We start from the raw sequence: 15,743 nt of genomic DNA, 5'->3' as shown, positions 1-15,743 counted from the left end.
TGGTGCGGTGTGTAAACATCAGCATTGGGGAGACAAAGGTAGTCGGGTATTGTCCAACACATCCCGCCCCCCCCACTCCACCCCCACTTGACCCCCACTCCACCCCCCCCCCATCCCCACCAGGACCCCCTCCCCGCACGGCCACGGGCACCGTCGAGCTGCACATCCTGGACGTGAACGACCACGCCCCGGTGCTCACGGGGGCCCTGCGGCGCGCGGGGCCCTCCCCGCCGCGCCTCTGCCTGGGCCGCCCCTCCGAGGGCCTCCCCCTCACGGCCTCCGACGCAGACTCGCCCGCCCACGGGCCCCCCTTCACCTTCTCTCTGGTCGACGAGCCCCCCGGCACCGCCGCGCTCTGGGAGGTCGTGACCCTCAACGGTGAGCAAGTGGGGGGGAGGCGGGGGGGGGGGGCGGTTGCCACTTCAACCCTCGCGACCGCTACCACCACTGCGGCCCTCCAAATGACCGAAACTCCCCCCCCCCCACCTCTCAGAAACGAGCGCGCGACTGCAGGCCCACGTGAACGCCTACGGCGGCGGGGGCCCTCCGCTCGGGGTTCACCGCCTCTCCGTGATGCTCGCGGACCGGGGCGGCCACGGGGAGGCGAGGAGCGTGGCTGTGCGCGTGTGCCGCTGTTGGGGGGGGACGCCCCCTGGATACCACGGCGACGAGGAGGAGGAGGAGACGTGCTTCCCTGCTAAGGTCCGGCGGCCGGGGCTGGGGGCCGGCGCCACCGCAGCCATCATCATCTCCCTGCTCGTCGTGGCGCTCGTAGGTGCGGTCACGTCAGGGTGGTGGTGTCAAGGTGGTGGGGTCAGGGTGGAGGGGTCAGGGTGGTGGGGTCAGGGTGGAGGGGTCAGGGTGGCAGGGTCAGGGTGGTGGGGTCAGGGTGGTGGGGTCAGGACGGCTGTGCCGGTGCAGCGGTTGACGACGCTCACCTTGGCCTCACAGCAACAGGGTTCCTGGGCGCCTTGCTACGTGTGGAGTTTGTTGTGTATGTTGCGTAAGTGGAACTTCTTTCGCACCGTACGTAGCCAATCGGAGGTGCGGGGGAAGGCCAACAAACTGAACACAAAAAGCAGTTCTAAAGAAATGCGTTTTCAATCGAGATGGTGATTTAAAAGTCCATAGCTGCAGTGGCTTCCTAATATCGGAAGAGTGTTCCAGACGGCCGCAAGAAGTGCATCTGAAAGCGCCGCGCGATGCGGTGACCGTTTTCGTTCGACGGTTAGCCAAAGCCTCTGCTGCGAGGATGACCGGAGTTTGCCTGATGATGGTTTATGCTCCTTGACGAGATCAGCGAGGCATTGCGGTTCATTTGTGGCGAGCACTTTGTGTGTGACGAGTGCGACCTTACAATGCAACCATCAGTAAGACCCCGGTTTAATCACTGGCGGTGGCTAAAAACCCGGATCGGAATCCCAGGATCCCGGCAGCGCCGGCTCGGTGACTCTGACCTCAAAGTCGCGGGATCCACCTCTGGCTTTGACTTGAACCTTCCTCTCCGCCCGCGGCCCTGACCCCATCCGCCCCCATCGCTCCCTCCCCCAGGCCTCGTCGCCTTCCTGCTCCCTCGCCCCAAGAGGCCGCTGCGGGTTTTTCACGACGGCGTCCCGCGCGGATCTCTCGTCCGGTACAACGACGAGGGCGGCAAGGAGGAGGACAAGGTTCGTAGGCGACGCTGCTGTCGGGGCGTGCGGTGAATGTGCCGCCCGTCGCGGAGGCTAGCGGTTCCGAATCCGGCAGGCCGCCCCCCCTCCCCCCCACCGGTTAACGCCGTGGTGACCAGCTCGCCGTAAAAAGCCCAAAAAAATTCTAATAAATTTTTTGTTTTATATCAAAGTAATAATAAAAACATTTTGAAAAATATAATTTAAAAAAACCTAACGCGCCTTCCGCTTCACTCACCGGCGGACGTCAAGGCGGTCCCGCGACGTCGTTCCGAGCGAACGCTCGAGGCCGCTGCGCGCCATCGGCGTCGAGAGCTCCACGTCCCGCAAAGTTTCACGACGCAAATCACTCGGCCCGGAATCGCGGCAGCGATCGTCGCCCACTCCTTCGGTGACCGTGCCCACCGAGCTGCTTGCAGGCGCCACGCCCGTATCAGGGGCAGTCGTTGGCGAAGTGCGCCCCGATGTTTTTGCGCCTCGATGCGTTACTCGCAGGTTTCCCGATTGTTCCGTTTGCAGAGTGGAAGACCAGTGCCGTCCTGGCGTGGCTTGGGCTTTTTGCGGCCTTTTGCTGCACAGGGAGCGCTGGGGAGTAAGCGTAAAAAAATATCCACCACACCTTGGTCTTGTGGGGTTGGGAACGCGGTTGAGAGCGATCCAAACTCTCGAGAGATGCCAAGGAGATATCAACATTCACATGAAAGGGTCAATTGTCATCGTTAACATCGACTTTGCTGCCGCCCCCCCAGATTCCAATGCCACCGTCCCCGATGAGCATCACGATGGAACTGCTGTCCTCGGATCCTATCGTCAACAGCCCCACGCTGTCCAGCCCGAGCTGGTCCATCACAAACGCCTCGGCGCCCCTCATGCGATAGTAGGGCGAGGTGCAAGACCACGCACGCAAACACGCACGCAGACACGCACGCAGACACGCACGCAGACACGCACGCAAAAGGACAAAGACTCCCCCCCCACCCCGTACAGCCTCAACGAGCTGTTGGGGCAAGTGCTGCTATTAGTGCCTATGAAGGCCGGCACAACACACGAGGGGGTTGGGTGGCCAACACCACGCCCGGACGCCTTTGTCTCCCCAGTGGCAATGTTTACACACCGCACCAGGTACTCATTTGAGGCCGTGTCAACCTAGGGGAGGCCCAGGACCGGTTCAGATAATCGTCACTGGTGCTGGCCGTGAGTGAGAATCGAACCCGGGTCGCCAGGTTCATAGCGCAGCGCGCTAACCGCTACACTACACGTGCACGCAGATATTCAACAAGAGCCGCCATTCATATGTGTGCGTGTTGCACCGTACGTAGCCAACCGTGCCAATCGGAGGTGCCACTCAGCGGCGGTGATGTCACCACGGCACTTGTGCCAGCCTAGGTGTACCTTGAGGCCACGTGAAGTGTGGAAGGATCGCATGCTGGCACAAGGTGAAGGAGCTGTTTCGGGTCGACCGAGATACGCAATTACACTGAACGTAGCGTTGCTTTTCACTGCGAAGGTGGATTTCCTGAAAGCGCCCTTCCATCCTGCTCTAATGTTTTGTTTTAGTCAATTAGATCACGGACCACCTTCAATAACGGTCCCCCCCCACCCCCCGTGTTGTTTTTATTATGGCGATGACGATGACGCTTGCTTGGGGAAAGCCTCGGTGGCAAGTGAGTCTCAACGCTTCGTAGAGGAGGGGTCGTGCCCAGTGTTTTGCTGGAGGGGGGAAGATGTTTTTACCTCTGGTTGGCTGCTTAGGCATTTCCACGCGATAAGCCACTTCGTTGAGCTATCTTATGTGGCCAGCTCGCTTCTGAAAAAAGAGCCATTTAGCTCAGTGGGCCTTTCCTAGTAAAATAAAAAGAGTTTATAGTTTTGATTTAAAGCTTTCGTGACTGCAGGGATTCATCTTCTTGGTTATTTCGGTAGTCACGTAGAAGGGAAATAATAAAATAATAAAAATAAAACATAATAAAATAATTCTCACGACGTTTCGGCCACAACGCAAGCAGCCGTCCACAGGTGAAGAACAGGTCTGTCGGGAAGACAGCGTCTGAATGAGAAATCTGAACGCCTTCCAATTGCTTCCCTCAACTTTGTTTCCACGACCGATTCCACCTTTTCACCGTTTGTTTGGAGACCCAAGGACCATCAAAGTACCCAACGAGGGGAGGGGGGGGTGCATTGCACATCACCGCGTGACTCCACCCCCACGCGTAATGCTCTGTGCGATCACTATCCGGTCGCACGGTGCAGCCGATTGCTTGTGCATGGAACATCCAAGCCTTGTCCCCCACCCCCCCTCCCCCCAAACATATTCCCGTTGATTTCTCAAAGACGCAGGACTCGTTTCGCTCATTAGATTTACCGTTTTATTGTTTAAATAAAGTTTACAAAACGTGCTTTGATAATCGTGACGACGGTGCCCTTCGCCCAGGTAAAAAGAGCCCCCCCGCAGAATGTCAAAAGAATGCTTTCCCGGGAGGTCCCTGCTACACCGCTGCAACTGGGATGCTCGTCCAAAGTCTGATTTTAAGATGAGGAGCGCGAATCGCCGGCGAAAAACCGAACTCTTCGTACGCGCGCACGCGTGCGTTCACGAACCCGCACGCTGTACCGCTCTATCTTTGGAAAACCAACTCCCGAGCGCACAAGCCTCATGGGAGTTTCATTTTGTTTTTTTTAAACAACCGCATGTGCCTGGGTCACAGGCAAAATCCAGGACAGTGTGAAGTTATTACATCGCCGGAGCACTCTCGCTCACATCACACATTCACGCGCTCTCGCACATACACAACAATCTCCCCCCAGATTTGAAGCTTTCGTGACTGCAAGGATTCATATTCTTAGGTTTTTTCGGTAAAGTCACGTAGGTAAAAAATTTTAATTAATAAAAGTAAAATAAAATAAAAATCACGACGTTTCGGAGGCAACACAAGCTTCCGTCTTCAGGTGGAACAGTCACAGCACGCTTGCTGTATCCAGCAAGCGTACTTTTATTAATTTAAAATTTTTACCTACGTGACTTTACCGAAAAAACCTAAGAATATAATCTCCCCCCATATCCTTTAACAGACTGCCAGGGGCAAGTGTTTTTAGCGAGCACCTATTAAGGCCAAAACGGCACACGAGGGGGGGGTGGGTGGCCAGCACCACGCCCGGCCGCCTTTTCTCTTCCCAGTGCTGATGGTGATCAAGCATCGCACCAGGTACTACTCATTTAAGGCTGAGTTGACCTCGGGGAAGCCCAGGACCAGTTCAGATAATCATCACTAGTGCTGGCGGCCGTGAGCAGGAATCGAACTCGGGCCGTCGTGTTTGCAGCGAAGTGCGCTAACCCTTTACACTGCCCAACCCAATCTTTGTCCTTTTAAATTTGTATGAGTCTGCATGCGTGGGTAGTGTTGTCTAATGCTGTTCAAACCTCTTTAAGAAGTAATGACGCCGCTGCCATTGTTTGTATCTCAACGCAAGTTTTGATTGTGTTTTAATTTTCTCTTTGATATAACCCGGATGACGTTGGAGAGTGTAGCCCATTGGCCTGCTGTCTCAATCCAATCACCCCCAAGACCCTCGACAGCATCCAGTCTCGCAAATACAATTTTTAGCGGCCAAAAAGGGGACTCGGCCTATCACCACCACCACCACCACCATCATCATCATCCTTCCGGGGTCGATACAATTAGTACCACTATATGTGGGGGAAGATAACAAAGGAGAAACCTGGTCTCCCGCCATAGGCACGTGGAGTTTCCACCACTGCGGGGCTGATGAGCATCGACGCTCACGATTGAGGAGGAAAATCGCTTGCGACTTGTTGACTAGGAGAGACAAATGGGAGGTCCAAGCTCATCAATACACCGTATCGCGCTCACCTCCAAAGTGCCCTGGGACAGTGACTCTCTTGGTCACGGCCCGGCTCTTCAGGCTGGGCCACAGGTAGGGCTCAGGTATGGCTCAGGTATGGATCAGGCCCGATTCCAGTGAGCCAGCTCAAACCCACGTGCTCAACTTGAGCCGGCTCTGAGCGTGGGTCCCAGCCGTGCTCGGTATATCCGTGAGCTGAGCACGAGCCTAGCCACAGCTGAGCACGCTCGCCCGCTCGCTCACCCATCTTTGGAAGCAACTGAGCGGCTCAAGCCTACGCTGAGCCTAAGCTTAGCCTGCGCCTGAGCTGAGCCTGAGCCGAGCCTGAGCTAAGCCTAATCATTACAGGCCCAGTCAGGGCCAAGCCGCGACTCTGAACACGGCCCTCATAGGCTGTACCGGGAGCCTTCCACCTCCCGGCTTTCCCCACACCCCCTCCCTCTATCCCCTCCCTCGACCCCCGACATCCCCCCCCACGCTCTCAGATGACGACGGAATTGCAGGCCTGTGTGGGCGAGCCACTGGCCGCCTGAAGAGGGTTGGTGGGCAGCACGGTGATGGGCAGGTCCCAGCTGAGCGTGTCGGCCTGCACGCGCTCGGCCCCCCGCCACAGGCTGCCCTCGGACGCCTCCATGGCGAGCGTGGGGGTGGCCTCCGGCTCGCACGCCACCAGGAACTGGAAATGCAGTCGCCACTTGAGGGTCACTGCAACGGGGGGGGGGGGGTGCGGTGGGTGGGGTGGTGAGGAGGGGCGAGGAAAACGGGGCAGCTGTTAGCGGGGCGGCGGTGGTGGCGGTGACGGCAGTGCTGACGCGGTGACGGCAGTGCTGAGGCTGAGTTTGTGTGTTCTCTCGCTCTCCACCTGTTCTGAAAGGGTTTTCTCCTCTTCTTGGTTCTTTTGGTAAAGTCACGTATAATGAAAAAAAAAAAAGGGTTTTTAATTATTTTATTATTTCCATTCTACGTGACTTTACCGAAAGAACCAAGAAGATGAATCCCTGCAGTCACGAAAGCTTTAAATCGGGTTTTCCCCTGTTTCCTCACATGGCTAAAAACTCCCACAATGCAACCGAATAGCTGACGGCCGAGTGGGGGAGGGCTGGGGGTGGGTGGATGGGAGTGGGTGGGCGTGGGGGGGTGAGTGGGGGAGGGCGGGGGAGGGCGGGCGGGCGTGGGGGGGGTGAGCAGCAGGGGGGGCGGACGTCCTCACCCACGTGGGTGCTGAAGCTGGGCGTGGCATGCAGCGGCACAGGCAGCGCGGCGTGCGTGCGTGCCGTGTGGAGGCACAGCTCGTGGTGGCGCGCGTGCGTCGCCACGGCGGGCGCCTGGGAGGGGCGCCGCCGCAGCGCCGGTGCCACGCTCTCCTCGGCCTGCAGGAGTACGGTGACGCGCAGGCAGCGCACGTCGCCCGCCGAGAAGTCGAAGCTGCAGACGGCGTCCTCGCCCAGGCGGAAGGCGGAGCGCGCCACGCTCAGGCGCCCCACCTTGCCCCACGGGCTCGTGATGTTGAACACGCCTGCGACGGCAACGCGACGATGGTTCACCCCGCTGTGGAGCCTGGGGCGAGTGCCGTTGGCGAGCGGCGCGGGAGGGCGGGCGGGCGGCACCGTGCCCACGCCGCCTTTGCCTCCTTATTGGCGACGTTTACACGGGTACTCATTTGACGCACGAGTCGACCTAGGGGCGGCCCCGGTACCGGTTCAAATACTCAACATTGTTATCGGCCGTGAGTCGGGTCGCCGGGTGCGTCGCGCAGCGCGCTAACAACTCCACTGCCGCCGCTCCCCTACTCTGACGATGCACACACCCACACGTGCTACATCGGTGACAGCATGTGCAGCTCACACCTGTGCTTGTTTTTTATTTACGCTTGTTAACCCAGGAAAGCCCCACGAAGTCTCTACGACTCTTCTTCATGAGGTTCCATCATCAGCATCACGTGCTTGTGTCAACACACATGCACGCACACTGAAAGTGCACCTGGCCTTGCACAGGCGCCGTGGTGACGTCACCGTCACTTAGTGGCGAATGGCGGGTGTTGGTGTGCCAGCGCCTGTGTGTCGGTGTGGATCGGTGTGTGCCTGCGTATGTAGGTGTGTGTCCCTGCGTGTAAACATGTACGTCTGTGTCAGCGTGTGTGTCTGCATCGGTGCCTGCGCGTGTGTCCTCGTGAACGTCCGCGTGCGTGTGCGTGTGCGCACGTCCACATGCGCGTGTCTCACTCTGGTTGCGTTGCGCCGTGGCGACCGTGATCATGTCTGCGGCGAGGTCCAGCAGCCGCCCCTCGCCCCTCTCGCCCGACTCCTGGCCCCCACCTTCCCCGTCCGCCTCGTTGCCGTCGTCGCTGTCCGTGTCGTCGTTGTCGTCGTCCAGGAAGGGGTTTGCTGGGGCCACGGTGTCGTCATCCGGCGACAGGTGGTACTCGGAGAGACCTACGGGCAGGATGTCTGGAGGGTTACGCGCGTCGCTCAAAACGCGTCTTGTTAATATTATTATTTCCCGGTTTATTCCGAGCATGATATCGGCCATCGCACCGTCAAGACAACGCGAGAATCCATTCGAAAGTCTCGCGGAGCGGTGCGACCCTTCGTGTTGGAGAACCGCCACGGAAGTGGCTATGGCAGAGCTACCTCTGAGATCCGCTCAAGTGGGGCGGCACTTCCCACCCGTTCAGTATTGGTTAAAATATCCCCAAAGCTGGACAAAAAATCACCCACAAATGACGCGACTGCGATTATACACAGCAGCAGCAGAAACATCAATATGAACACCTCTAACCCACCCACTACCACGAAAAAATTTCCAGGACTCTCCAGAAAAAAGGGTCTTGCGACTCGGTGAGACTTTCCTGGGATACTGGCGATCGCTCAGTCAGCAGTCTCCCTTCGTGACCCCCGACACGGCAGCTCCCATGCTTAGGGGTTCAATCCTGACCCTGACGCCTGCTGTGTGTTTGGTGTGTGTGTGTGTGTCTCTCTCTCCCCGTGGTCGCGTGGATTTTTCTCCGGGCTCGTCCGGGTTTTCCCGCCACGTTTAGAATGGACATCACGCGTTTTGAGTATTTGCCTGCTGTACATTAAGCACGTGATGATGAGCAACTTTGTTGAGCTATCATTTGCGATAGCCAAGTCGCTTCTGAAAAAGAGCTGTATAGCTCAGTGGGCCTTACCTAGTAAAATAAGTTTAGTTTCAACAGTTTATTTTAGTATCCATCACATGGCGTCATCTGCTCCAACACCATGTGAGACTAGGCTCTAAGGAAAGCTGTCTCGGGTGTGGACCAATCAACTTCAAGGACAGTGCGTACATTATCAGAGTTATGTTTTTTGTTTGCATTACGACTGCAGGTATTGTGGTCTATGCAGACATGACTCCTTGTAAAAAAAGGTGTCAGTTTTGTTGCCAGATAAAAGGGTAAAAAAACCAATTATCAAGCTGGCGAGCGTCGAGTCGGCCGGGCGGGCGGGGCAGGTCTCGTACCTTGCAGCACGAGCACGCGGAAGGGCACACGCAGCAGCTTGATGGGCGAGTTGACGCGCTGGCAGCCGACCGTCAGCTTGTAGGCGTACTTCACGGCCTGCCCGCGAAACGACGGCGGAGCGTCCAGCGGGATCGTCTCGCTGTACGTGTCTGCGGACGGGACGGGGAGGAGGGGTGGGCCACGGCGGCGAGATGTTAACCGCTTCGCCTGCTTCTTCGTTCTTTCGGTAAAGTCACGTAGAAGGGAAATAATAAAATAATAAAAATAAAACATGATAAAATAATTCTCACGACGTTTCGGCCACAACGCAAGCAGCCGTCCTCGGGTGAAGAGCAGGTCTGTCGGAAAGACAGCGTCTGAATGCGCACCACCAGGCTTGGCAGCGTATATTTAAGCTGTACATGAGGTCACGGGGTCGATTCCGACCCTTGCCCGTGTCTGTTCAGAGTTTGCGTGTTCTCCACGTGGTCGAGTGGATTGTTGTTTGCGTTTTTTTACCTCCACGTTTAGAAACGTGCGTTTCGAATGTTTGGCCACTATAAATGTCAACACGATAAGCCACTTCATTGGGCTATCATTTGTGGCCAGGTCGCTTTTAAAAAAGAGCTGTACAGTCGATCATCGATTATCCGGCGGCTTCGGGGAGAAGGGGGTGCCGGATTTTCATAAATGCCGATATAATCACGAATCATTATTACTAAAATAGCTTATTTTTGCGCATTCTTGCACGACACTATGTTTTTAGGTGTTGTTATGTTTTTTTGTGTATTTTAAGTGTTTACTATGTGAAATTGGCATACATAACCATACAAATACACAAAAATAAATACTATACTTTAAAAAGTTACTGTATTTACTGTGCCATACTTACCACTCCAATCTCGAAGACTCTGCGTGGGGTGATGTATATACGTGCGGTAGTTTCTTTAAGTTGTTGTATGTAGTGTATAATGCACTGTATATAATATTTAACACTAAAATCAAGCACGTGGTGCCAATACCCAGACTGGTTGCAGCCTTTGGAGCGGTTTCGCCGGATCGGCCCGTGACCGCCGGATAATGTTGGAATCCGAATAATCGCGCGCCCGATAATCAATAATCGATTAGCAACTGTATAGCGCAGTGGGGCCTTACTTGGTGAAATAAAAAACTAACTATATTTCAACGCGGGGTTCAGTAAGGGGACCCCGAGCGACGTCAACGACGGCTCGGCTCCTGCAGTGGAAAAACCAACCCGGCTCCTCCTGGGACGTGCAGTGGGCAGGAAAAAAATAATCCACAATGAGGCAGCGCCCGACGTTTGAAATGTCTCCTGCGCGTTACTCCGCGCGAGCAGCCTGCGCCCCGCCGGCGGAGGAGCGCTGGCGGTGCAGCCACCCCAATCGGTCTATCGCGTCGGCGTCGAGTACTCACAGGCCTTGCTGTCACCGGGGGCGAGCTGCAGGTCGCAGAAGAGGATCTTGGGAGTTGTGGAGAGGACGCATTGGCCCCTCTCGCCTGCAACAAACAGCACCGGCAGCAGCAGCAGCAGCGTCGACTCGCAAAGCTCACTCGACTCTCCACCGCGTGTTTAATGATTTCAATGTGACTATGCTCCCCAGGAAAGTCTCATCGTGTTAAATGGGAATTGCTGTTCGTGCCTGCATATGGGGTTTATTGCGTGCGCGTGTGTGTGGGCAGAAGTAGTGTCGCGGTTGGTGCGCTGCGCTACGAACTTGGCAACCCGAGTTCTAGTCCTGCTAAAGGTACCAACACAAGTGACGATTATCTAAACCGGTCCTGGGCCTCCCCTAGGTCGACTCAGTCTCATGTGAGTACTTGGTGCGGTATGTATATATATCAGCACTGGGGAGACAAAGGCGGTCGGGTGTGGTGCTGGCAGTTCCACCCCCTGGTGTGCCGTGTTGGCCTTCATAGGTGCTCGCTAATAGCACTTGCCCCAACAGTCTGTTAATAACTATACGGGGGATCTTTGTCTTTGTACACGTGCGTTCATATATATTGGCGAGCAGGAGTGTAGCGGTTAGCGGCGCTGTGATACGAACCCGGCGACCCGAGTTCGATTCTCGCTCATGACTTACTGAACTGGTGCTGGGTCTCTATTAGGTCGACTCAACCTTAACTTAGCCCCTTGTGTGGTGTGTAAACGTCACCACTTTGCGAGTGTGTGTGCGCACACGTGGCTGACCTCGGTTGGGCACGAAGACCGTGTCGCTCTCGGCCTGCACGTCTGGCCCCGCTGTCGGCGTCGGTGGCAGCGCCACGCGGCTCTCGCTGGCGTGGAACTGGCAGTGGATCTGAGCGCTGGCCCACGCCAGCGTCTCACTGGGCAAAGGCGGCAGCAGCAGCACAGGCAAACGCAACCATCACCAGGGGGAAGCCTCGGCCACGGGAGGGAAACAACGCGCTGTGACCTCCTTGAGGATCCAGGTTCGTCGAACCTGTGTTCGGCCACCTGTGTTCAGATTATACGCCGGCTGGGACTCTCACCCACCAGCTGGGGCTCTTACTCACCATCTGAACCTATCGCCAGCTAAATCTTTCATTCACCAGGTGAATCTCGAACCCAACAGCTGGGGCTCTTACTCACCATCTGAACCTCTCACCAGCTAAATCTTTTATTCACCAGCTGGGTGGTCTCTCACTCCAGCTGAATCTCACACTCACCAGGTGAATCTCGAACTCACCAGCTGATCCACTCACCAGCTGGGGCTCTTACTCACCATCCGAACCTCTCACCAGCTAAATCTTTCATTCACCAGCTGGGTGGTCTCTCACTCACAAGCTGAGTCTCACACTCACCAAGTGAATCTCGAATTCTCCAGCTGGGGCTCTTACTCACCATCTGAATCTCTCACCAGCTAAATCTTTCATTCACCAGCTGGGTGGTCTCTCACTCACAAGCTGAATCTCACACTCACCAGGTGAATCTCGAACCCACCAGCTGGGCTATTACTCACCATCTGAACCTCTCCCCAGCTAAATCTTTCATTCACCAGCTGGGTGGTCTCTCACTCACAAGCTGAATCTCACACTCACCAGGTGAATCTCGAACCCAACAGCTGGGGCTCTTACCATCTGAATCTCTCACCAGCTAAATCTTTCATTCACCAGCTGGGTGGTCTCTCACTCCAGCTGAATCTCACACTCACCAGGTGAATCTCAAACCCACCAGCTGGGGCTCTTACTCACCATCTGAATCTCTCACCAGCTAAATCTTTCATTTACCAGCTGGGTGGTCTCTCACTCACAAGCTGAATCTCACACTCACCAGGTGAATCTCGAACCCAACAGCTGGGGCTCTTACCATCTGAATATCTCACCAGCTAAATCTTTCATTCACCAGCTGGGTGGTCTCTCACTCACAAGCTGAATCTCACACTCACCAGGTGAATCCCGAACAAACCAGCTGGGGCTCTTACTCACCATCTGAATCTCTCACCAGCTAAATCTTTCATTCACCAGCTGGGTGGTCTCTCACTCACAAGCTGAATCTCACACTCACCAGGTGAATCTCGAACCCAGCAGCTGATCCACTCACCAGCTGGCAGAGGTGGCGTGAGGCCCCATGGGGTTGGTGAAGGTGACAAGGCACTCCAGGGTCTCCCCGGCCAGGAACACGGGCCCGCGTATAATCTTCGCCACCACCTCGATCATCGTCTCAGCCTTGACACACAGTGAACACACAATTACTCGCCCCGTGTCCAATCGGCGTTGTTTCTTGCTGTCGTGGTCTCACCTGATGACGATTGCTTGTGTTGCGATCGAAACGTCGTGATCTGTTAGTTTTTCTACTCTACGTGACTTTACCGACAGAACCAAAGAGTATGGGTTCCTGCAGTCACGAAAGCTTCAAATCACGATCGCCTTTAAACTCTACGGGGAAGTTCGACCTCTTTATGCCCCGGGCCCCTTGCTACTGATCTAAGTTGTCTTGTGGTTGTTGTTGTTGTTTGACTTGAATCCCACTGGGATTTTTGCACACAGCGTTGGTGTACGGTTTTTTTTCTGCAATATTTTGCTGTCTTTTCTTGGATTTTCTGTTTGCACTTAATCACATATTCACTTTAAGATGTTTTTTTGTTCATGTTTTTGTTTTTTGTTTGTTGCGGTTGCACCCGATTCAAGAGCCGAATGGCTCACAGGGCTATACCTAATACATGAAACTTGAACTTGACGCACCCCCCACCCCTTCCGCCTTTCATCTCTCGCGCCTTTCCTTTTTAAGCCCCGCCCTCTTCTTCCGTAGGCCCCTCCCCTTCGTCTTGAGCCCCCACCCCCCCCCCCCGGCTTCCGGTTTCACGCGAGAATATCAGTTTGAAATCCCATTCTTTGGTTCTTTCGGTAAAGTCGCGTAGTTAGAAATAAAATAAATTACGTTTCGATCGCAACACAAGCGGCCGTCATCATTGCCTGATGATGACCATCATCTACGTGAGTCAGTGTGTCTATGTCAGTGTGTCTGTGTGAGTTAGTGTGTCTGTGTGAGTCAGTGTGTCTGTGTGAGTTAGTGTGTCTGTGTGAGTCAGTGTGTCTGTGTGAGTTAGTGTGTCTGTGTGAGTCAGTGTGTCTATGTCAGTGTGTCTATGTGAGTCAGTGTGTCTATGTCAGTGTGTCTATGTCAGTGTGTCTGTGTGAGTTAGTGTGTCTGTGTGAGTCAGTGAGTCAGTGAGTCTACATCAGTGTGTCGATGTGAGTCAGTGTGTCGATGTGAGTCAGTGTGTCTATGTGAGTCAGTGTGTCTATGTCAGTGTGTCTGTGTGAGTCAGTGTGTCTATGTGAGTCAGTGTGTCTGTGTGAGTCAGTGTGTCTATGTGAGTCAGTGTGTCTATGTGAGTCAGTGTGTCTGTGTGAGTCAGTGTGTCTGTGTGAGTCAGTGTGTTTGTCAGTGTGTCTATGTGAGTGTGTCTGGGTGAGTCAGTGTGTCTGGGTGAGTCAGTGTGTCTGGGTGAGTCAGTGTGTCTGTGTGAGTCAGTGTGTCTATGCGAGTCAGTGTGACTGTGTGAGTCAGTGAATCGATTCGTGTACAGTACAAGTCAGTGTCTTCTATGCGAGCTAAGCGAGTACTGTATAAGTTCGTGCCGAGCCCTGCTCACCCAAAAGTGGCCCCCGCAATGCGGACAGAAGCAGCGGCTGACAGAATCCGGCGTAAACCAAAACAACAAACAACAACAATAAACAACAACAAACAACAACAGCAGCGTGAGTACAGCCGAAGGCCGCCGCCGCCGTCTCCTTCTGCCGCGGTAGCAAATTGCCCGCGCGGGTGGTCCCCGGTTACCAGGGCGACTTTCTGCGACGTCATCAAAATCCTAGCCTCTGATTGGCTGAACCCTTCCAGATTGCCCAGCTGGAGAGGAGGGGAGGACGTGGAGACTCAGGGGACCGCGGACATTTGCCCGTTGTTGAAACGGCGGTCGCCGCGATACGATATCGCGATATCGCGTAATAGCGATATCGCGATACAGCGATACGGCGATACCGCGCCCTGTCACGATACAAGACTACGATAAGCGTTTCACTAAAATATCCCGGGTTGTTCTATTTGATGAGCGCTGTTCACTTTTACGATGTTTTTTTTGTGGTTGTTGCGTTTCAACGCATTTGCAAGCTGCCAATAAGGGGCCGTCCATAAATGACGTCACGCGATTTTGGAAGATGCTTGACCCCCCCCCCTTCGTCATACGACGTCACAAAAACTCAGACCCCCCCCCTCAAATATGACGTCACAAAGCTCTGCCACCCCCCCCCAAAAAACATGCTTCAAATCGCTTTAAACTATTGTCATTGTAGTGCGTATTTAATGTGGCGCTGCACTCTGATGTTGTAGAAGACATTTATTAAAAAGTATATTTAGTTAAGTAGAACGTGTTGTCTATATTTATTTAAAGTTGCGCATTTTGATGTGACGTCACATTTCTCACCCCCCCCCCTCCCTGTCATCACACATCGTCACAAATGTCTGAACCCCCCCCCCCGCCCCCACAGGTGCGTGACGTCATTTATGGACGGCCCCGAAGCTTAATTGGGGGATTGTGTGCCACTCCACACGATGTTCGTTTTGGCGATGCGAAGAATGGTGTACATTTAAAATATTCACGATTAAAAAAATATGGTCATCTGTCGAGCCGGTTTAAATGAATTGGCTAAACGTCAAAATCACGTTAACATCACACACTCGAAGGAGACGTTATCTTCAGAATAAGTTTTTTTTTAATTCGATTTATCCAAAACGCCCACAAACCCACAATCATTTGCCAACTCAACGAAATTTCAAGTTGATTCTCAAGGTTTCATTCACCCTTACGCTTGCGACACACCCCCCGGGTTTATGAAAATTCCACACCACAAAACTACGCTGCGACTTATAGTTAAGGTTTCGTCAGAGACGAGCGACGTAAAAAATCGTTGCTTGGCTCGAAATTACAAAGCTAGCCGATTCAAATGCCGGCCCAAGGAACCACTCATTGTCGATTTGTAGCCTCCACCACAGAAATGTGCTATGTTGATGACTGGCCGAGCACCAATTGGGTCGATAGAAAGCCGTCCCTTGGTGTGGACCAATCAGTTTCAAGGACAATGCATGTATTATCATAGGGTGTTTTTGTTTGCATTTCGACTGCAAGTATTTTGGTTAATGCAGACATGAATCCTCGTAAAAAAAGGTTTCAGTTTTGTTGCCAGAAAAAAAGGGGAAAAACCCTATTATTATATTTTGGAACTGGCAAAGG

At 54.2% G+C, this 15,743-nt stretch overlaps 1 protein-coding gene across 1 annotated transcript; it reads right to left on the bottom strand.

The window, feature by feature from the left end:
* Positions 1 to 6,008: 6,008 nt before the first annotated feature.
* On the bottom strand, positions 6,009 to 14,247 carry LOC144951725 (RAB6A-GEF complex partner protein 2-like). The gene is made up of 8 exons (XM_078882059.1): positions 14,109 to 14,247; positions 12,554 to 12,678; positions 11,201 to 11,337; positions 10,426 to 10,509; positions 9,012 to 9,161; positions 7,754 to 7,963; positions 6,742 to 7,047; positions 6,009 to 6,236 (listed from the first exon to the last, which is right to left on the bottom strand). Exons 2-8 carry the CDS (start codon positions 12,667 to 12,669, stop codon positions 6,013 to 6,015), a joined length of 1,227 nt encoding a protein of 408 aa, XP_078738185.1. The 5' UTR covers positions 12,670 to 12,678; positions 14,109 to 14,247; the 3' UTR covers positions 6,009 to 6,012.
* Positions 14,248 to 15,743: the final 1,496 nt, after the last annotated feature.

The sequence above is a fragment of the Lampetra fluviatilis genome, chromosome 63 (assembly GCF_964198595.1).
Source record: "Lampetra fluviatilis chromosome 63, kcLamFluv1.1, whole genome shotgun sequence".
Taxonomy (NCBI): domain Eukaryota; kingdom Metazoa; phylum Chordata; class Hyperoartia; order Petromyzontiformes; family Petromyzontidae; genus Lampetra; species Lampetra fluviatilis.
The sequence above is the reverse complement of the archived record's forward strand: the minus strand, read 5'-3'. Positions and strand labels throughout refer to the sequence as shown.